The 23,612-nt window shown below is 38.0% G+C and overlaps 1 protein-coding gene across 1 annotated transcript in view; it reads right to left on the minus strand.

Annotated features, from left to right (window-relative positions):
* The window catches only part of KMT2C (lysine methyltransferase 2C), a 192,100-nt gene that overhangs the window by 52,749 nt on the left and 115,739 nt on the right, over positions 1-23,612 (minus strand). Inside the window, exons 14-23 of the mRNA XM_031049774.2 lie at positions 20,180-20,299; positions 18,094-18,210; positions 15,480-15,581; positions 15,200-15,304; positions 14,075-14,256; positions 13,157-13,321; positions 12,446-12,555; positions 6,856-6,921; positions 5,157-5,369; positions 1,494-1,622 (exon numbers count right to left, since the gene is read on the minus strand). Coding sequence (XP_030905634.2) covers positions 1,494-1,622; positions 5,157-5,369; positions 6,856-6,921; positions 12,446-12,555; positions 13,157-13,321; positions 14,075-14,256; positions 15,200-15,304; positions 15,480-15,581; positions 18,094-18,210; positions 20,180-20,299 — 1,309 coding nt within the window. The remainder of the gene's footprint in view (positions 1-1,493; positions 1,623-5,156; positions 5,370-6,855; positions 6,922-12,445; positions 12,556-13,156; positions 13,322-14,074; positions 14,257-15,199; positions 15,305-15,479; positions 15,582-18,093; positions 18,211-20,179; positions 20,300-23,612) is intronic.

Raw genomic sequence — 23,612 nt, forward strand, 5'->3', positions numbered from 1 at the left:
CAGAGCTTTGGGCAACATGGTTTGGGTGAGGCGTTCCTGCCCATGGCAGGGTGCTTGGAACTAAATGATCTTAACATCCTTTCCAGCACTAACTATTCTATGAAACAGTTGGTGTGTATGAATTGAAACAAGGGGAACACAAAATCACAAAATGGAATTTATAAACCTTTAGAATTATATGAATGTATATGCATCAGGTTCAGATTTGGTTTTTTTTCAGGGAAATTGTTGGCTGCAGAAAACTAACAGATGGCTGCTCAACTTATGACCCAAAACCACTCTGAGCAAATGAAACTCTCTTCTCTTAAGGACCCAGCAGTAGATGTAAATGGCTTGTTGAGGTACATTACCTGTAGAAAAAAAGGAAATCTCTTAAAACAATGTGGGTTTGCACCACCATCTCTCTGGAGTGGGCTCACGATGGAAAGAATATACATACACACGGGCATGACCTGCTGAGACAGGGCTCGTGCACAGAAGTGTGGGAAATTATGGGGGGAGGGGAAAAGGTAGTAGAGCTCTGTTTAGCTACTGAGAGAGAAGCAAGGGAAACTAGACCCCTGTTGTAACTTCAGCTTCCTTTCCTTCCTTCACTGCATTCCTTGCCTTCACCTCCTCAGTCATTTCACTGACTGTTTTCCTCCTCTACTATGGCCTGTTACAGCAAGCAGTATGGGTGTGACTGGGCAAAACAGTGTTTTTGACTGTAAAGACTACCCTCAACTCCTTATCCACAGTAGTTGGAGGCCGCATAATGAAACACAAGCCCAACATGTAAACACAGATTCTGAGACATATCAAGGTACATAAGACAGGGGCTCTTCAAAAAGCCAGGCAGGGTTTCAGCAGAGCTTATTAAGTGGGTTCAATTTTAGCCCTAATGTATGAGAGCTATTTTCTACAGAGTCAGTTAGGTACTTTTCTAGCTGGAGATGGCTCAAGTGTTTCTGTACCCAGGACACACAGTTAATCCACAGTCAAGATAATTAAGAGCTGACTGCACTGATAAATTAAAATAAATGAATTCATCCAATAACCAAATTAATTAAAATTCACTGCCACATCAACTGCAAATATTTAGTAAATTACTCTCATAAAACATTTCAGAAAATAAGATATCCACAAAAAAAATCTCAGAAGTTCAGATATTGACAGATATACATAACACACTCACACAAAAAAACCCTGGCCTTCATCAGTTATATAAATACAGTACATTTTCATATCATGCTAAGAATCAATACAAGGTAGAGACCAATAATGGACAGCACACTAAGAACAATCATACTGCTGAGCAGCAACCTTTGGAAATGCATTTTGGTAAGAGGACTAAAAATTGTTTAACAGACCTGGGCAAAAATCTGAAATCTACAATTAACAATAGAATACTTCAGAATTCAATAGTAGGTTTTCATATCTTTTTTATTATTATATAGAAAATAAATATTAAAACAAACAAGGGACACACAACCATATAAATTGTTGTATCCTACCAGGTCTATATGGTTTTCGCTTCCTTTTTTTAATCCCATCAGCTCCTTCTGTCACTTTGGTATCATCATCCACAGCTTCCCGTTCTGGACTGGAATCTGATTTACCATCGCAATCCATAAGATCACCTTCTGCAGAAAAGAAGCAATGGTAACTTTAATTGGAAAAGGGAAAAAAGGTATTTTTCCAAAATTTCTACACCTGACTGATACCTGAGAAACTGATTGAGAATGTCAGATTTTTCACAAGGGTGACATATACTCTAAATACTTTTGGGAAGCCCACCCTACCTATACACAAAGGCCCAGCACGTACATACATTTCCTGTGAGATGAGATCCACACAAAACCAGAGAATAAGTACTACAGTTACTACATGTGAATCTAAGAAAATTTTTTGTGCCCTTTCAGAAGTCTGTGCTATTGCATTTTCTGAGTTTCTGAGCATTTTCTAGCCACACGTCAAGGAATATGTATGGACATAATTTACCATGCAAGATACACTTCATTTTTATTGTCCTCTTATGTTTGATTTGGCAGGGTTTTTTTGGTTTTTTTTTTTTTTTTAATGAGAAGACAGATTTGTCTGCAGCCTGCACTTGGAAGGCAATGTTTAATGACTTTTAGTTTAGAGGGTTCTTGACTTGAAGCTGTGTGACTGACTGAAAGCAGACTTATCTATGAAGAGGAACTTGACTTACAGAATAGAAAATTCAGCCCAAAGCAATTACTCAGCCTTGAAGATGAAGACTGTAATTTTGAGTTAGAGTTTATATTCTGTGGGAAAGCAGGGTAGAAACAGATGTAAAGTATGATGGCATTAAAAAGCCTTTGGTGTTGAAGACAAAGGGAGGTAATTCTGTTTCTGAGATCCCCAAAATGTCAATACAATAACGACCTTTCATCTTGATATGTTAAATATACTCTTGCGCTAAAAAGATAACGGAATTACAATTCCCTGCTTTGGATTTAGGTGTGTAATTCTACATGGACTAAACCAACATACAGTTGTAAGAGGGAGAAACAGTGTTAGACAGAGCTGGACTATTTCCTAGCACTTCCGCTGTTCTAGAATTGCAAACTTTGCTCTTCCACAGGCAGGAGCACAGACTAGACTTTCCCATCAATGAAGAAGAATTCTCTGAGTTCTACCAGCAAAGCTGGAGGTTTGGCCAAGGCAGGCCCCACTGACCACCACAGCCAGTTCCTCCCTCCCCTTAAGCGCATGGGTGAGCCCTCTTCACAACATGTCCACTTCTTGCAGAAGAGAAACCTGCTTAAGTGCTAACGTGTCCTACTACACAAAGCAGTATACCAAATGCTTAATTCCACAGTGGTCCTTCCCATTTACTTACAATGTATAGCTCTACAAATACTAGCAGTAGAGCTACATTAAGTCTACCAAAGCTGAAGCTGTCAAGCAAGATGAACTTTCAAGTGGACTTCAAATTGTGGAACACCTGATGAAATGCTATACCTGATGGAAAAGCCTGTAGATGAGGTGGTAACAAAAATACCACAAGCTCAGTATTCTCAGATACAGCATTTTTTTTTCTACCTGGAACTTCAGAGACTAAGTAAGAGTTACTCCTGTTTGGCTGGAATTACTACACTATGTTGCCCCAACCAAAGCTGTGGTGCAGCTTTATTCATCTTGATGCTCATTCAGTGATTCAGAGAACAGGCACCGATCCACACTGCAGAGCACATGTAGAGCTGCCAGGAAATACAGCCAATCTACCACATACATGCTGCACTGTTACTGTCACATATATGAACATGTTATGACTCTTAAAAGGCAACAAAAGGTGATCAGAACTGAAATTAAAGTCACCGGAAGCTTTGGCTCTCTCTTTCATACTCTGCTATAACATTTATTTATCTTGTTACCTAACTGAAAAGGGATACCTATAAAAGCCAACAAGCAGGTAACGAAGTTAGACAAAGTTATATAGAAAGCAAGCATGTTTGTAAAAGTAGAGATGATTAACCAGTGACAAAGAACAAGGGAAGTGATGCCTTCAAACACAATCAAATGCTTTTTTGCTTTCACCAACCCACCCTTATGGTTGTTGATGATGCTTCATCTCATTTGAAAGTATGAGATGAAGTCTAAAAGTCAGTGTAATGCTAATGTACCAAACCTTGTGAGTACTGACGAAGATGAAAGAAAAGTACCTAGTTAACTGTTTAAAAGGCAATAAACAAATGAAGGGAAGCTGTTATGAAAACAATATACCTCTAGTCAACAGTAGACAGTAAGAATGTGCTAATCCAACACAGGAACAATACTTGCATCAACAAGTTAACATTGAAACTGCACTGATGGTTAAACTACCCAGTTATGTCAAGTACACTTTCTGTATCTAAAAAAAGCTTATGAAATTCAATCTGATTAACAACGAGGCAATGTTGTATAAACAGAAAGCACTTTAGATTGTGGGGTGCCTGTATTCCTCTGTTGCTCTCCTAACAGACACCTGCATGGCTAATGTAATGACTCTCACACCTGCTATTTAAGTAAGCCTTTCCCCAGGCCACAGATTAACACCTATTCTACCAACACTTATCAGGATGTACAGCCAGATCAGGGCAAAGAGGACAGAAGAATGGCACTGTACCATGCTGACTGCTGTTTCTAGTGTTGAAGACTGAGGATCTGAAGAGCAGGGCTGGCTGCTCCTATGTGCTTTTCCCACTCCCAACCCCCCCCCTTGGTCTCCTCTGGCTGGGGCTGCTGTGCTTGCTCAGCTGTGAGGGAAGCAGGTGAGACAAGTACTAGTGGCCCTTGGACACATGGATCTTTGCTTCATGTCTAGGCCTGCGGCAGAATAAGCTCTCACAAGGGCTTCACGCACAGACATGTTTGGGTAAGCAAGCATTAGCCCAGATCCCTTTGTCTCTCATCAGCCCTGGAGGCCTCAAAAACACTGTTAAATCTTCCTCTCACTCCATACTACATGGATATCCCATCCTGGAATCTGAAACTCTTCCTCTCCCTCCATACTACATGGATATCCCATCCTGGAATCTGAAACCCTTCCGGTATGGACCATACGTAAAGCATTGCCTACTTGAATCAGAGCAACACCCAAAACTTTCAAACTCAAATAGTTTTAATTCTACTTTGGAGATGAGGACAAACAAAACATACATTTCCTCTACAGAAATACAAGAAAATTACTTTTTTCACTGGGACTCATAAATCAGTCCACCTTAATACTTCCAGAGAAAAGAAATACAGGGTCAAAAAGCTTTTCTCTCCAGTTTCCCCTTTGCTTTAAACACCAGCTTTACAGTGATTCAGATGCTGCTTCGCTGAGTCAACATTATGACTTTGAAACAGCATTTGCCCTACATTTGAGAGCCTCAAAATACACTTGTACTCAATGAGTGCACAAATAATCCAGGGACTGGACAAAAAGGCAACGCATTTTTCCTGTGTTGCCAGCTGTGGAAAGATGAGTTTCCTCTGAGATGGATGACCCATAAACAGATCAACAAATGGACAATAACGACTCATGACTATTGTTTAAGTAATTACTATAAGGCATTCTGTACAAAACATACAAGTATCAGTATAATAACATCTCCCAGGGACATTTGCAATACACACATGTACTGCAACACCCCAAGATACAAGACATGCCAAAAGTAGACTGCTACCTCTACTGTCATCCATCTCCCCATCTCTTGAGTGTTCTGACTGGGCATCTGGGGGGGTCTGAAGCACAGCCACACTGTTCTGATTAATAATCTTCAGTTTAAGCTTTGGTTTCGTCCGTTTTCTTCTTGGTACTGTAACAGTTAGGCTCTGTAACTGAGACATGCCGGACTCTGTCAAGCAGACTCCATCCTGGGTGTATGTCTTCGGTGGGTCTATAAAGTTGAATGAATCATAACAGCAATATAAAACTCTTTAATTTACAAGTCTTAGATTTTTAGGAATAGTAATTTTTAAGAGTTAATAATCCACATCTATGGAGCTGATTAATGAATGAGGAAACTGGTATAAATAAAACAGAGATATCTAATACTGTCTTACACATTCCACTTACAGCTTTATAATTTAGAGTCTGGTGTCAAATCCAGCAAAATCCATTATATTGCTACAAAACAACTTAGATCAAGAACTCACTAGAAAGAACAATTTGATTATTGGAAACTGGTGCCTTGGAGGGTATTTCTGTATCCCTGGCACTCACAGAAAACTGTGCAAGTCTTACTTTGGGTTCCTGCTGCTTATCAGCCAAGGCCATCATCTCAGCACTTTACCTTCACCTTATTAATGACCTTAACCCTCCCAGATCTCTTGATAACTCAGGCAAGTTATTAGTCCTATTTTACAGGCAGACAAAAACCAAGTTATATCAAGTGAGCTATTCAAGATCCAATTGGAAATCATGGGTAGAACCCAAGTCTCTCAAGACCTGCAAGACTGCTTCCTTTTCAAGCTGCTACAAGACAACTGAGTCTACCGATAAACTCTAGCATTCCTTAATTCACCATGTAGAAAGCCAATGTCTGTGCTGGCACCCTGCAAGTGGAAGTTTGGGAACTTTCAGGGAATTACCCAATAATGAAGAGGCTGCAGTGATGCTTCTGCTCTTCGGAGCCAATTTAAAAGTGATTTGATAACGCAGTTTTTGAAAACATATGAACATCACAACATTTGTTCCCTTTAACCAGAAATATTTTCTTATACAATATTTAACACCTTAAAACACAGCTGTTTCTGAACACAATTCTTCCCGGATTACTGTTTTCTTACATTGAAAAAAGTGTTTGCTTTAAACAAAAATAAATAAATAAAAAATCACATCCCCTTTTTTAGGTGGAAGATCTGAGGGGAGAGCCTTCTCTCAGAAGTACATTTATGTGGTGCCAAATGGAAAAAAATTCCAACGTTATGGAAGATGTCCTGACATGATGGAAGCTGTTGGGTCCTATCATTCTGAAAACTGACTTCTGACTAGGCTTGTCAAGATTATAAATAGCTAGCACAAACCAGACAGGTACAGAAAAGTTGTGCCCTCCTACAGCTTGCACCTGTAAACATTTGTGTATGTGCTTGACTCAGCCCCACTGTGTCATCACCGCTAATATTAAGACAAGTTTGCTAGTATTAAGGTAAGTCTGCAGGATCAAAGCATAATTTAAAGTAATTATTATAGTGCAGGTATGGCAGGCAAAAGAGAGGAAAGAAGAGAGAATGAGGGGAAAAAAAGAAAAGCATGCAGCAGTAACTGAAGGATAGTTAATGCTGTGTGTTATAAAATCACAGAAAAGGGAATTTTTGTCTCATGTAAAAATATACCCTTGAAGTATGCTAAATGATCAAAAGTTAAGCATTTACATTCTTTACCTAGTTCTTTTGATTTTGAAATAATCTGAGCTCCACCTGATGACTCACAACAGTCCAAAGAAGGCACTGAAAAATATAAGGAAAATAATTTCAACTTTTAAAAATGGTGATTTGATTTAAACTGAAACTGATTTTAAACTGAAATTAATTTTCCTTCAAACAGTTCCACTGAACTCCCTAATCTACACTGCTGTTCACTTAGTAGCACCTTTAAAATACAGTGCTTTTCAGTGTCACAGAAGATGCGACTTCAAAACAAGCCTGATACAAACTGAAGTTCTCCAACTGCCTAGAGCCAAGAATGGCACTGGAGTGGCACTGAACTCTATGGTAAATAGTCTCCTTCTACTGGCAAATGAATACACTGGATCTACTGGATTGGAAAGTAACCTCTACAGTAATGACACCTAGGTTTTGCTCACCTAAGCATTAAAAAATGAGAGGTATTTGTGAATTGTGTATCAACTGCTGTCTGATTTCCCCAAGGAGGGGCAGGCTCCCTCTGACAGCTTCATACACAATATTGTAGCTGTGTCTATTGCTGTTGTGTTTCTTATACAACACATATGAGATGGGTGATACATCTGAGAACAGATGATACGCGACTTGTTGAAGTTAGACAGGGTAATTCTTATTCAAGATAAGAATATCAATACATGGAACAGCAGAAACTCAATTTAAAAAACTACAGCTTCAGGGAAGCACTGCAAGAGTGAGACTGAACAAAAAATGATCAAAATGTCCTACAAAACTACACTACTGTTGCTGTGGGTAGAAATGTTCTTCCCATCTGCCTTAATTACAGTAACCGTAATCACGCTTCACTAACCTGTGATGTGCAGACTAGACTTTTAATGTTAGTAGTGACTTTACAGAGATTATGTAGACAGAGTAAAGTGAAAATTAGAAGCTTCTATCTCACAAACACTGAGAAGTAGCATCGGAAAACCTGTTAGTTTGGCACAGTTAGCAATACTAGGCAAGCTTATCTACAATTTTTTTTCTTTTTTTTTGCCTAGAAATCGTATCTATGGTGAATTTAAGACTCAGAAATATATCTGGAATATTTATTTTGCATCTGTACACAAGATGAGACCACTGAGGCAAAGCATGTGTTGGAGGTTTAAGGCTTCTTTGGCATATCAGACCACCACATGTGTGCTGCTGATCATCTCACACAGTCTGGGGGTCAGGGGCAAGAACAGGATAAGCCCCAAAATTTTGAAGTAACACTTAAACTCTTTGCTAGATACCATAATGGGCATGAAATCTAGAGGATGCATTCTAAGCATATAAACAGAAATAAGGACAGTGAAAGTCTGTCTTCAAAAAACTATCGTCCCTTAGAAGTTTTTTGTAAGGTGTAACTAAAGTATATGATATAACCTACAGAAAACCAATATTCCATGCAACAACTAAATGAAAGTAGCCCATGAGAATTACTGAAAAACTGATATACAAGAGTAGAATGAGATATACAAGAGTAGAAGGAAAAGACAAGGAAGAAAATAAAACTGGAAATTAGATTTTGAAAGAGGCACTAAGCTGGAAGGAAACAAAAAATACGAGACAAGCTGCAGGATGGAAGATACTCAGCAGCACTGAACTGAAACAACAGAAAAAAGGCAGACTGTAAGAAATACTTGAAGTGGAATAAGACATCATCTGTTCATTTAATTGGTTATAATCTACAGGATGTTTTAAGGCAGAGATAGCAATTATGGAATTGGAATCTAAGGTACACAAAAAATTTAGAAAGACCGTTGTGAAAGGGAATTTGAAATCCTGATTTTGAAGCCAAATAACCAGGAGTGTTCTTCTGGTCCAGGTCAGATTGTGAACAATTTTAGCTTTGGAGATGGAATAGAGTTGAAATAGTCAAATAAACAAGCTGACAGTGACAGAGGTGAGGCCTTCAGAGACCAACTCACAAATGCTGCACAAAACAGTGTTTGAACAAAATTTCAAACAGACTTCCAGAAAAGGAGCTAAGTAGAGCACAGACTAGGGATTAAAATCAATAAAATGAGTAACAGAGAAACACAGTACTGTTAGAGAAAGACAGTTCAAGGGGGGGAAAAAAGCAGTGAACAAAAGAGTGCTTTCTGAGGCACTAAGCTGAAAGTTAACTAAAATTATTACGCTTATTTGCAAAAGAGTTTAAACATGCCGAATATTGCACAACATTCAGTAGCCTCAGCTCGAAACAAATTGCACAGAATACAATACAATGAGAAGAATCATAGTTTCAAAAAAGAAAGGGGACTGCCAATTGTAAGGCTGTAACAGAAAAGAACAATTCTAGGAAGAAATTAAATTAGCATAAGGAACAGAGTGAAACGGTTTATGCAAAAACACTACAATAACAGAGCACTATTCAATGACTGTATAACGCAAGGATTTCTTTGTAGGTACAGTAACTTACAACAACATGAGAGCTGACAAAATAAATGTGCCAAATAACAAAACAAAATCAAAAGTTAAATTCTTTAAAATATTGTGTTATGTTGCTTTTGTATTCTGTATTTGTAAACTACATTGAATTAAATTTCAGAATGAAAAAAACTTAATTCACAAAAATTGTACAACTGAGGCTCCCAGCCATAATATGTGTACCACTAGCACCACTGAGAATCTCTGAAGTCATAAGTGATACGAAGTCCTCACTGCCTCTGAAGGCATGCTTACACGAGCCACAGGAGGAATGCGGGCACACGGGCAGGTACCAGAAACTGTTACCAGATCAACTCTAACTAAAGAAAACCGGGCAGAGCTGGTCCCTTTGCCTCCTACTGAGAAAACGAAACATCACCAACAGGGGAGTATGCTGGAGTATGTGGAGGGAGATAGGATGGGAGTAAGCAAGGAAGGAATGAAAACTGCAGATGAGGCATATGACATACAAGGGCAGAAGACAGGCAGAAGTGATGGGTATATGGTGGAGAATTGTTTACGAGTTGTTGCTTGTAGATGAGAGATACACACACCTTTTCTGAACGTGCAGGAATTACAACCCAGGGAAAAAGCTGCTGCTACACTGAGCAGCTGCTCGTACCCAGCCACAATACTACTGAAGCAATCTAAATTAGAAATAAATTTATACTGGCACAGCAAATATGCTGGGGAACATATGTTATAACTTGAGACCAGAGTAAAAGGAACCTGATGAAACGCTGAACAGAGCTGATTATTTCAAAAGAATCTAGTAATGAAGGTTTTATGGTATGCTACTTTAGAGCAAATTTTACCACATTATGACTTTTGATATTACGTATATTCAAGAAGAAAAAAAAACCAACTATTTATCTTTTATTTCCGTTTCCTGAAGAAGATAACTTTGTAAGATTATCAGACATGATGAGATAGGGAAGAGCTCTTAAAAATGTAAAAACTTTCATTTTCTGAAGCAAGAAAAATGGAAGCTCTTTCTAAATTGCTACACGCTAGAAAAATTTACCCTTTATCAACAGTACACCTGCAATATTTGGTAGCTTACTAGGGTAAGGGGCTCTTGCTTCTTCTAGAAATAAAGCAGTTAAAAAGCTTGTAATAATACTTGCAACACATCTGTGATATATCCAGTGGAAGGAGCAAGAACCCTCCCAGTAAGAATTCCACAACATGGTACATCTTAAACAGTTTTCTACTGTTAACTAACATTTATTTAGTTTCTCTACGTTTATCAAATGCTTACTGCTTTCACTTAGAAACAAAAAATGAGGAAATTTTTCAAAGCGGTTGTAGAAGAATTAACGAAGAGACTGAAATATTTCACAGAAAAGTACATGCAAGTATTTCTATGAACATGCACCAAATGACATTCAGACGTGCAACTGTTAAAACATACACATGTTAAAGAGGTATAATATATACAGAGTCAAAACATGAAAGAATAAGCAGAGAAACTTGTCATAAAGAAAAGTGGAAAAAAGAAAAACCCTGTAAAGAAAGCTTGGGAGCTCCCTAACAAGTACTGTGGGACTGGTTCATATTCATTGGAAGACAAACCTAAGCAGCACAGGAAGGACTAGCTCAGGGACCAGTTATGCCTGGAAGTGAAACATCTGTGATACCATCTTATGAAATTTTTCCATCTCACATTCTACGAGCTTTAATTATCTCTAAAAGGTAGCTCTGCCAGCTTGAAAGAGAAAGGAAGGGAGAATATTCCTTACTTGGACCTTTTTAAGTGTTCAGAGCTTATTATAAAAATAAACAGAAATCTGTGTTATATCTGCAAGTCTCTTCTTTTTCCCACTTACAAAGCCTCTTTTTGAATTTGTGAACGCAGATCTCAAAAATGAAGTAACTTGTAGAAATACATAAATCATTTTTTTAATAGTGGTAAAAGTGGGATACTTGGAAGTGTTCCACAACCATGTGTAGTTGACAAGGGAGCATATAAACTCCAAGGTCACGTTAGTAAGTTACAATTACTGCCATGCTGGTATGATAATGAGCTACTGTAAATGGACTCTATGGAACTTTTCTTGGCAAATCTCTTGAACACATGCCTTATGGTATCTTCAATCCTGATCAGGAAAGCCAACCTTACTGGCATCTTCTTGGTAGATTTGAGCATTCCCTGAAATATTTGCTTAGTTCTTGTACCCTCCTCCTTATACTGTCATGAGTAATGAGAGTAAAGTGTTAATGTGAACACTTTAACATGCTATTATGCTAAAAAATGGGTATACGTGTCAATGTTCAATTAAAGTAGCAGTCTGAATAAGAAAATCCCATGAGATGACATACAGAGAAAACAGACTTGGAATACCACCCTGATAGCAAACCCATAAATCATGTAGTAGACCAACCTAAGTGTTGACAGGCCACTCACAATAACAATAACCAGTATCCACAAAACCAGATGCTATAGCTGTGCTTAGAAACTGCAGTAACCTCAGCTCCTGAAGTACCACTGCTACAGAACTATAACACAGACTAGCAAGGAAGTTGGTGTGTATATACATATATTCACTGATAGCATGTGCACAGAAGAGCAAAGTTCATCAGAAAGAACTATACATTTCAACAAGGAAGTGGCAACTCCTAAGGAGGAAATTATGGCGAATTCTTTTAAAGACCGAAGCTAGGGAGGGGAGCACTGGTCTTGAATACTGGCAGAGCTGAGCAAGTGGCATTAATAAAATGTGAGGGAGGAGGGGGAAAAATGTTTGTATGGACTGTTGTAACAGCTACTGTTGATTCAGACAGCTTCTGAATATCAAAACACATGTTTCTCTGCTTAGAACTGATTTTCAGATTCTTTAGAGAACTGGGCTTTTTTTTCACTTGATAAAATTAGATGCGTTTCACCCTTTCAGAACCAAAGGCTTGTAGTTGTTTACCCAAATTATCTTCAATACATCTACCCAGAATTCCCTGCTAGGTTTTCTTTGGCCTTGCAACCAATCACTAGAGGGTGCACAAGAGCTGAGGACACTTCCAGAGGGGCCCCTCAAATAAACATGAAAAATCTTCCCTCTACCATGAGCCAAACCTCCACCAGAGCGAGGAACCATAACACATTCCCAAACCTATTTATTGCAGTGTGCAATCCTGCCGTTGGTTTCCATTGTCTTCTTACCGTTTGTTGTTGGTATGTATGGCCTACAAATGGTACAGTCAAAACCCATATCAGCTATGTTTTCCACTTCCTCCTCTGTGTTTAAGTTCTGACAGATTGCATGCATCCATCTAGAAATTAAGTGGGGAAAAAAATACAATTTAAAGGAAATATGTGGTGTTTCAGGAGACCAAAATATCAGTATATGGTCCAAGCGTGAAATATTCATTTTGTTTAAATTCTTTTCAGAGAGAAACGATGAATAGGGTTACACATATATAGTATTCCCCTAATGTGGTGTGTGTTAAACACTGTACATACAGTACCAGATTATCTATTTCCCTTCACAGGAAGGAACTATTTATAAAACGACATCCGGGAAGCAAGTGTGTCTTCACATCATAATTTTCTCCCTATATTGCAATCATTTTAACTACTTACTTGATACAATGTAATCTAGATTTAGCCTCACAACAATCATCCCGTGGGGTAAATTAGTTGTAACTTTACAGAGGGGGAAGATGAGACACAGAATGATTAATTAATTCACCCAGAGTCGTATACTTAGGCCTGTGGTACAACTTAGAATGAACTACTACAAGACTTCTGAGACTCAATCCAGTGGTCTTTACCAGAAGACCATTCCCTCTATCTTTACACTTTTACATTAGGAGAAAAAAATTAAAATAAGCCTTACACAGGAAAAACTGGTACAATACTAGAAATCCTTACCGATCACACTGTCTACACTGAATTATAAGTTCTTCATCCCTGTAAGTGCGATAGCAGATTGGGCAGGTAGACAAACTTGCGCAGGGAGCACACTGTGTGTAATTATTTTGCCATTCACATCTTAAACCTGGTGAAGTTGCTCCACAGTGTCTGCACCAAACACACCTGCAGAACAGACAAAACGATCTATTACTTTCAGTGCACAGGAAGATTATTCTGTGGCTTTAAAACCCTCCTACACTAAACTGGGTGAGTAATTAAGTTTTAGATCATGAACCACTGGGGAAGGCAGGATTCGTTTCAGGTCAAACTATTTGAACTGAATGAAAATGGTATTATTTGGATTTTGAACATTAACAACATTTTTTATGCTTTTAAAGAATGTTCCTCAGTAAGAATTCCCTTCAATCTGCAAAACTAGGGAGATGGGTGCTTGTAAACAGCTCAACAGGTCAAAGGACTTCCTGCTTCCAGTTGCTGTTCACTTTGATATATGGAGACTTAACTATGAGATGTCAGTGTTCCACCCAAGTAAAATAAATGGTTTTCAGAGGGTTTTATTTTAAGAAAAATTTGGTGAAGCACCCATTCATTTTTCCAACTAAGCACTGGAATGCATATTCCAATGAATGGGAACGGGATATTTTATTTTTGGCTAAAGTGTCAAAAGAAAAGTTTTGTCCTCCTCTGCTTAGTTGGGTTTTGGCATGAAGAAGCAGTATTAAGAGATAAGAGCTTCTCTATTAAATTACTAACTGAATGAAACAATTCAAAAGTATTTTGTTTGCTTTTTTTTAATACACCTGACTTAAATACAATTAAAACATTATTACAGTTAATTGACAATGCAAATACAAAGTGACAAAAGGAAAAAAAGAGGCCAGCAGTCAGTATTTCTGACCCCAGAGCCAAACACACCATTTGCACTTCCAGCCACCCTTTGGAACTGTCTGCAGGGGTGGATCTAAGCAATACGTGTGGTAGCTGATATCGCAGTCATCACAGAGAAGCAGTCTTCCTGGATCTGTTGCTTTCCCACAGGCTTCACACACTGTGCACTCCAGGCACCTCCAACCTTTGCTAAGCACCACTTTAGTAATCTGCAAATGGCAAGGTGAAGATTATTTGAAAACTGCTCTATGAAGTGTGATCGTTGTATAAATTAAGGTTTGGCTAGTGAAGCACAGGATGCTCTTCTGTGCACACTATCCACACCACAAGTAGCTGTTTAGCAATCGCTAATTAGACTTCCTGAAGCTTCAATAAATGGGACTGGATTAAGGAGAAAGAAATTGTAATTAATGACACCTGATACTGTTCCAGAAGACAATTTCTTTGGATAAACTTGCATAATAGAGAATATATACTGCATTGGCTCTATGAGTAGGACAGTTTACTCTTTATGGGAATAACTGGTCCTGAAGGGACAAAGAATGCAAGGTTGCTTTTTTTAGCTACGTAGTAAAGCCATCCTTTGCATAGATGTACTCATATGATAAACAATAAAGAGTGTATACTGTATATATTGCAATAAATAGCTTATTATGTGCTTGCTAAGTCATCTCATACCATTCAAATTTAATTTTCACACATTCTCTCCTAGGCTAATGAATGCAAAATGTATTAATTAACCACTCCAACTGCTGTCAATTCTGACAGCCAACAGACAAATTGAATCAACTAAACCTTATGTCCCTAGTAAATGAAGATGCAGTGTAATTTTTTCCCTTGTTTTTAATACTGCTTGTATTTAGGTTTTAAGCTTATATCTCAAACTGTTATTTTAACCAACTGCTGGATAATCAGTGCTATTTATGGTTGCAAAATTACAAAAAGGTTAATTTCTCTTGAGTCAATGCATACTATAAAATGACATTTAATTAAAGTCTTTCACAAGTCGCATATAAATAATGGTCACATTAGCTGATGAATATCTAACAAGTTAATGACTTCCTTAATTACCATACAACCAAAGGCACCATAGTGCTATTAAAGTACAATATGAAAACAGTATAACCAAGAATTTTTTTTTATGTAACTCACCTTAATACTGACACAGTATGGATGGTAACACTGACCACACTGAGAACAGGCAAGCAATCTGCCCTCAGCACCTTGGCCGAAACTCCCACAAACCACGCACATATCCTGAAATAAGAGAGAAGAGCTGATTTTCAACACATGTCAGACAGTAAATTCTGGAAACACTATAAAATCCACCTAGCTTGCTGTATAACTTAAACACCTAATGAGGACATTCATTTACTGTTTTCTAATTAAAAGCAGAGAAACAAAATGAAAACATAGTGACTATTATCCCAACCTGATGCAGAGTGAACTTGTCACTGTTGGAGAAGAGGACAACTGTATTATGCATCGAGTTTTCTTCCTCATCTTTGTTAGATGAAATATCCATAGTTGTGACCTATTATAAAAAACCACAGAACATGAACTGCAAGCACATCACATATTCTGAGACAGAAGATAAAGCATTCTCTAAATATTTCACCTTTTTAGTAGTACCAAAGAATACCAGCTTTGCAGGTATTTATTCATACAGTACGAACTTTCATAAAAAACTTACCACCATCAGAAATTACTAGATTAATTCACATTTTCACATCAGTAAAAGCATCAGCATCGTTTCAGGTTTACAGACACATTCTTTTCCTCTCCTTTGTCCACCCTTACACACTACCCCACTGCACTTTAAAATGGAAATGGAAGAGCCACATCTCTGCTCTACAACTCTGAAGTTGGCACTTACTTGGTATGTCAAAGGGTCAAATTTCTATAGGAAGTTGTGGAGAGTGATGTCCATTTTGCTTTTATAGCAATTTACCTAACTCAGTATCCTCTGTTCAGTTACAAAAAATTTAAAGAACGTGTTTTAGAAAACTCAGGTTCTCTTGAAGTACAAGTTTGCGCTTCGTAACATCAAACTAATGATACAAATGCCTTTGATTCACTAAGGTACCTAACACTGGCCTGAGTGGAATTCATCTTATATGCCTAAAAATACATATTTGCTTATGAATTTTGACCATCCAAATTTTTAAAATAGAACAATGACAGAGACATTAGCTCCTTTCTAAGATCACAAATACCAGAGTTTTCCAAGAAATTATTATACAGGAAGCTGAAAGTAGCATAGTGCTGTATAAACTCAGATTGCACATGAAGACAAAAAAGTGGCTACAAAGAGAGGCTGAGAATTACTTCATAAAGACAAAAAAACAAGTAGGTCCTTTTCTGAACATGAGGAACAGGATGCCTTCCAAAATATGCAGGGCTGACTGATAATCAAACTGAACAGAATGTTCAAAGACGACAATTCCATAGGAGGAAAAAAATGATGAATTTTTTGTACTCCAGATTTCAAACCGTTTTTCATACCAAAATCTTTCTTCTTATGAGGAGCAAACCAAGACTTGTGTAAGATTTATTAGTTTTAAAAGGACTTCAGAGTATGAGACTCTTTAACTATCAACTGAAGTGAGCAATGACTTGCTCAGAATCACTTTAGTGCTGTATGGGAGACAGCAAAACCATTTTCTCAAAGGTTTCTGGAGGGAAGCTGTGTACTGCCCTAAAGAGTATCTGACAACTGATCACAATAGAGAATTTGCAGCCACACTGATATAAAATCTTTTATTAAAAATCAAGGAAGCTTTAATTATGGTGAATCATGATCTATCAGGGCTCACTGAAGAAGTCAACAAGCCTGGGAAAGAGGAAACCTAACTGACATAACTTACTTCGTTACCAAATTCTTTAGGCGAAGTCTTTCACCAATGCTACTTGAAAAAAGGTAAATTGACACAGAATTAGAGGAATGCTCCTTACATTGATGAAAGACACAAAATAAAGAGTGACATAAGTTATTAATTTTCTCTGTGGGAAAACAGAACTAGTGGAAATCTAGTAGGGAATGTCTGCTAACAGGCCGTGGTGTTCTACAAACTTTTGTGCAATCTGACATATCAAGCAAGGAGCGAAGTGACAAAACTTGAAAATAGTATTAAAATATTCATAGTAGTAGAAGCCAAAAAACAACTGTGAACTGCACAAGAACTTCATAAAGCTGAGTGCTGGCTATAAAATGGCAGCGGAAAGTTCTCAAAGAAAAAAAAAATAAATGTGACAAAACAGCTGACAGGGATTATCAAAGAGATGGAAAACCTTCCATACAAGAAAAACCTTGTACTGGGATTCTCCGGACTAGCAAATGAAAGAGTGGAAGGAAAAGGAGGAGAGTTATGGATATCTACAGAAACTGAGTGATATGGATGGAGGAGGTGAACAGAAAACAAATCTCCACTGCTTCTTCTCTAAGAGCACTGGCAATGAAACGAGCTGGCAGCAATTTAAAACAACAGGCTGATGAGCTGTAGAAAGGTTAACATGATTTCCAACAATTTTTAGAAGTGAACAAAGTTATGAAAGCCCAACACAGGCTGCCCAAGACAAATATACCACCTCCTGTTCAGCAAGTCCCCACGCCACAAACTCATGAAGTGTCTCCTTCTCTAAGCTTCTTCTGTTTTTGCATTCTTCCCCCAGTGCTCAGTTTTGGTCCCCTCAGTCCGAGAACCTTTGATCATGCTACGGCTGCTGTTACAAGTAATTCTCTCCCCCTTTGTATTCTTCCACTGAGAATGCCTTCCATGCCTCTACTCAGCATGTTTTCCACCCCAGGAAATAGAAGGAATACTCAAAGAATCCCAAGAGGTGTCCCTCCAAGTGGGAAGATCAGCAAAGAATTGCTACAGTGCTCTAGGGTCTTCATCACAAACAGTAACAGCCAGGTTTTATCAAATACTTATGCTTTTTAGCACTCTTTGAGTTTATACAGTATTTTAATACAAGAATTATAGCTGAGTAAAATTATGTTACATTAACAGACTGCAATATGACTTAAAAATAAACGTGCTTACCCCTGGAATGACTACAGTCCCAACTCCATTTTTCAGTTTTGATCTGCCTCTGCCACCTCTTCCCGAAAGACCTGCACCACGTGGCCGCCGCTTCCCCGGGAATCCTGATCCACGGCCCTATTCAATATAAGATAACAATATAAATGAAACCTGAAGTTCTTTTGTTATAGGGGATTTAAATTTGTTCAACGCATCTAGGGAAAAGCATAAGAAAAAAATCCACCCTATGATTTCAAGTGAATATGAGCACACTAGGATATAGTTGTTGAGTCCCTGCACAGACTGTTGTGAAATACCTTTAACTACATACATGACATAAATGTGACCACCTTTATAACCAGTGAGAAAGCAGTCAAAACCAGACATGTGTTTTTGGTTTTTTTTTTTTTGCTCAGGAATATTCACAGTATGTTCCACTACAATTAACTGTGGAAAAGCAAGTAAGTTTATAGTAATAATTAGCTGATATTCGTACTGTGAACTAGTTCAAATAAATCTTTTTTTTTTTCCCCTCTAAATTTCAAAATGAACTGAACACAAAGGGGATCCCTAAGCCTCTCTAATCACTTCCAGAGAGAAAAAGAACATATTCACAATGTCCCCAAGTTCTGGGTGGTATACTAGACATCTTTACAACATTTTTCAGAGCCTCTGATCTTTGTGTCTGGTGATAGTTACAGTGTATACTCAAATAAGCATTTTTTTTTACTACAAAATAAGCAATGACATTATATATTGCATTTCAAATTTGTGAATAACCTTGGCTCCTAATGCAGCCTGACTCCATCCACAGAGTTTCTAGATACAGTGTCTGGATCCAAACATTTGCTGGAAACTACTTTTAATACCAAGGCACAACATTTGCTCAATAAAATAGTGTTGACGGAACCACAAAGCTCTCTGAGGATGGTGTCACCAACAGACATGAAGAGTCTTTACTGAGAGACAGGAGCTCCCTAGATAGAAAGCAGCACTATGGGTTCAATATTAGCAACAGTATTTTTCAAATATGCCAACTCCTGTTTTAAAGAAAATATAGAAGTTTATGGTCATAATTAAGGGAAAATCCAAGCATCCCAATGTCAAATTTTTATTAATATCCATCTATTAATGGAAAGAGAAATTAAACTGACTTACTCTTACAGAACAAGATAATGTTACACCATGTTATTTTAGGAAGTGAAAAGAAGGATGCTACTGATGGCTTAAATGTTTATATGCACTAAGGTGAAACAAAAAATGTTGTCCTTACATATATATGGAGTTAATACATATGTACACACAGACATACAAGCATCAGGTGTTTAAAATGCAAACTCTTCTGGCATGTGTCTTATTTTGTCTGTTTCAGACTAGGTATCAGTATTGTTATTTTCACACAACTAGTAACAGGAATAAGCACATACTTATAACAATGTTAATGCTGAATATTAAGCTGAAAATTAATGCTTAAAGCAGCAAAAGCTAAGCTAATGTCAAACTAAAATAAAATTAGGATGAGAGTTAAAGTGAGATGAAAATAAATCATTGGGAAGCTACAGCTGTCAGAATTTCATCATTTAGTTTTTTGCCTTTATTTAAAAATAATTCCACTTAGTTTCTTTATGTGTTTTTAATGGTAAACATCACTGTGGATATGAGCTTTGGTCCATCTAACCAGGTAGGAAAGTTGTTACTTATTCCCCCATAAGCTAAGAATGCATCAAGATCTCTCCATAGCCACCCTTCAGATCTCTGCTCCTTTCCATGCCTGGCTTACCTTACTGCCAGGCTTAAGGACATTTTCCTTCTCAGGTATTTTATTTTGACAGCTACGTAAAGCCAACCGCAAAAAGTGAAGTACTCCATACACATGAAAAATTGGCAATACAAACTATTCTTTGCATCTAGGCAATGCCATCATCCTGTACACTCTGGAAAGCATACATTTTTTTTAGCCTGAAAGCTCCAGAGTTTCAATAACTTTTAAAGGCCTTAAACAGTAATAGAATGGAAGATAAATTCAGTTGTGAGATACAGAATTTCATCACTAGTCTCTACAGCAGAAAGATAGCAATGGATATGAAAATAAATTCAGATTATTTACCACTTTGATGCTCCAAATGGCACTGCCAGGAAGCTGTCTGGATTTAAAAATGTCCCGACCTTCTGAAATGTCTGGGGACCAGGAAGGTGGGCTGACTGTATTATTGGTACTCCAAGCCCCCTAGGATACGGCAGGTGAGAAAATAGATGTATAAAACTTCGCAACATAAAAGGAAAGAAAAAAAGAAAAAAAAAAGAAAAAGCAAGCAACAAAAAAAATCTGAAAAGCAAAGCACATGCAGGCATAGGCATTTCTACGTTAACCTAGGTAGTCAATTAGTTCACTGAGTAAGAGGAAGGTGGGAAATTTTTAGGTTTCATTGAAACATACACTAAAACAAGTATTAACCTCCAGCTGACGGTTAAGTACAACAATGAGTTTTATAAACAAAGTGTAATACAAATCAAAAGCAAGCAACCATAACAAGAAATTATACCCCTAAGTTTTATTGCATCAAATGAAGACGACAGTGGTTTGAGATGGTAACACTCTCTTTATACTTCAAATCACATTTTCAGAGAACAGATGGCCTTAGTTGACTTTTGAGTCTAAACTACTGACCATCACAGTAACAACTGGTTTTAAAATTGTGTGAAACAAAGGCAATATAAAGAAACCACTGGAAAAAAAGAAAATAAAAATAGCCATGGTAATTAACAAAGTATCTCCTTCCTGCCAGTTTGACCCAAATAAACCATTCTAAAACCCCACTATTTTTTTCCACCCCAGTGTTTTCATGTTATGCTGTGCTATCAAATTTTAATACATTATTATATACAAGCAGTAATAAACATTCATATGGTATATCAACAAAATCTTTTAAAGTAATTGATTATTACCCCTATTTATATACTTCCCATCATGGTGAGACATTGCATAACTCTGACACAAGAAATATAGCAAAATAAGTGGAAAATGTTAAGCTGGTGAAGAAAAAAGCCAACTGAAGTTCCTCACACACATTAAAATCTGAGGAAGACTTTTGAAAACCCTGTGTAAAGACTGCAGGAGATAACCATCATAAATAACTTCATTTTAATTTTACACATTAGAATAGTTAAAGAATAATATGTTTTCCTAAATCTAAGTTTGCGAGAGTAAGAAATGATGAATACCACGATGAGATGTAAAACAAGATGAAAAGTGTAGGTTTACCTTCTTGAGAATTACATTTGGCAGTAGAATTGTACAGATGATACGGAATAACCTTATGCATACTAATAGTCCGAACTATTCACACATGCATGACTGTGCACACGGGCAAGCCCAAACACATTTATGTCTTTGAATACTGGTCTGTAGAATAATAAGCGTTCAGAGAAATGAGATAGCTTTGCAAAACATGTTTTGTTTTTTTTCCTGAAATGAAACAGTCTTCATCAAGAATATGTGGAATACAGTTTCTTTGGAATCAACACCTCCTCAAAACAGACATTCATCTCAGATTGTAAATAGGTATTTTGCTAACAGCTGTGTTGACTTTAAAAAAAAGGAAGGGTTACCCCCCTTAACCCATTTCAAGCCAGAAGGATCACGGGCAAGACCTCGCTAATCCATGTAAGGCACAGCCACATTAGCCTAGATGAGTATAAGCCAACATCTCACTTAGACTTGAGCAGATAAGAAAAAGCTCCTATGATGCCTTCTGCTTGCAGAACTGGGTAAGCAATAACCTACGGCTGCTCAGATAGAATCAGAACTGTCAGTGTTGGAAGCAACCTTTAAGCTCATCTATTTCCAAACACACTGCCATGAGCAGAGACACCTTCCATAGACCAGGCTGCTCCAAGCCCCATCCAACCTGGCCTTGAACACTGCCAGGGATGGGGCAGCCACAGCTTCTCTGGGCAACCTGTGCCAGGGCCTCACCACCCTCACAGGAAAGAGCTTCTTCCTAATACCTAATCTAAATGCCCCCTCAGTCAGCTTAAAGCTTTTCCCCTTGTCCTATCCCTACATGCCCTTGTCAGAAGTCCCTCTCCCCATTTCTTGTCAGCCCCTTTAGCTACTGGAATCTGCTCTAAGGTCTCCTCAGAGCCTTCTCTTTTCCAGGCTGAAAAAGCCCAGCACTCTCAGCCTGTCTTCACAGGGCTCAGTATTCAAACTGGCACAACAGATCCAGAAGGAAAAGTTTTTCAGCAACCTAAAAGCCTAATTATGCTTAACAGTTGTATTTTTAAAATGCCAACATCATCCGAGTGGTACCACCCACAGTGTGGACATGATGGTATTCACTATAGATCTGTTTTCTAGGAGTTCAGCTATGCCTGCATGGGGAAGGGAATATGAATAATCTAGCGCTTAGATTCACCAAAAACCCAACAAACAAGCAAACAAACAAACAAAAAACCCCAAACTTGACAAAAAACTGTCACAACACAATTTTGTCTATACAACGTGGTAATGTGACACACAACTACGAACTGCTTCCTGCCCAGAAGACTACCTGTGTGTTTTCAACTGCTCAACACTGTCTCCCCTCTGCCAAGGTGCTTCCAAAAATAATTTAACTGAACTGCTAATGGCAGCAACTGCTCACCTTCACTTGGGTTAAAGTTGAGTGTGCTTGATTAAAGAGCTTAAATTGTGAGATGTTGCTATCTCGGTTTTTTACTTAAGTTAGATGGTTACCATGCATAAAACTCAGCAGATCAAAAGGATCAACAACCTCTAACAGGGAAATAGTGTTGAGCAGAAATTTTCTGTACCTGCAAACCTAGAGATAGACGATGCTCACATCCAGAACATAAGGGCATAATATTCATGCCAGAACATGGGCACAACTCCACCAAGTCAGAAACCAGGGTAAAGAAAGCAAGCAAGAGGTGTGATACACCTACACAAACACATTCCTGGGTGGACTCCAATGGAACACACATCACTCCACCTATGCTGATCACCCTGCAGCATCCTGTGTGGCCAGCAAAATGAAAAGGGTGCTTGCAGAGGGCAACTCACCACACATGGGGTAGAAGGTATCAGATTAGTCCCAGCCTACATGCTCCTAGTTTTCTCCAGTGGCTCTAAAGAGAACCTCAAGGTGACTACAGCAGACCTTTAAAACACCGCACTTGGGTAAATCCCACTCTTTGAACCCACAATGGCTTCCACCATGCAAGCCTGAATGGCAAGACTGAAGTCTGATTTTGTTGTACCAAGAGCACTGCAGTTTATGAGCCCCTTCTCTGTCAAAATCTCACGTTCTTACTAAGCACTGTCTCCCTAGTCAGCAATTACATCAGCAGCTCTGTGGCATATGCTAGCCATATTTTTAATATCAAAGAACATTCCATTTTAGCTTGATAAAGTTAAAACATCCATTGAATTTTAGTTTCCCTATTACCCTAAAATTCATAACGAATAGTCAGTAACTGTTCTTACAATATGGCAAACTCAAAGTCTGTATAATGACACAAAAGATATGTGTATTACC

The sequence above is a fragment of the Melopsittacus undulatus genome, chromosome 1 (genome assembly GCF_012275295.1).
Source record: "Melopsittacus undulatus isolate bMelUnd1 chromosome 1, bMelUnd1.mat.Z, whole genome shotgun sequence".
Classification (NCBI taxonomy): Eukaryota; Metazoa; Chordata; class Aves; order Psittaciformes; family Psittaculidae; genus Melopsittacus; species Melopsittacus undulatus.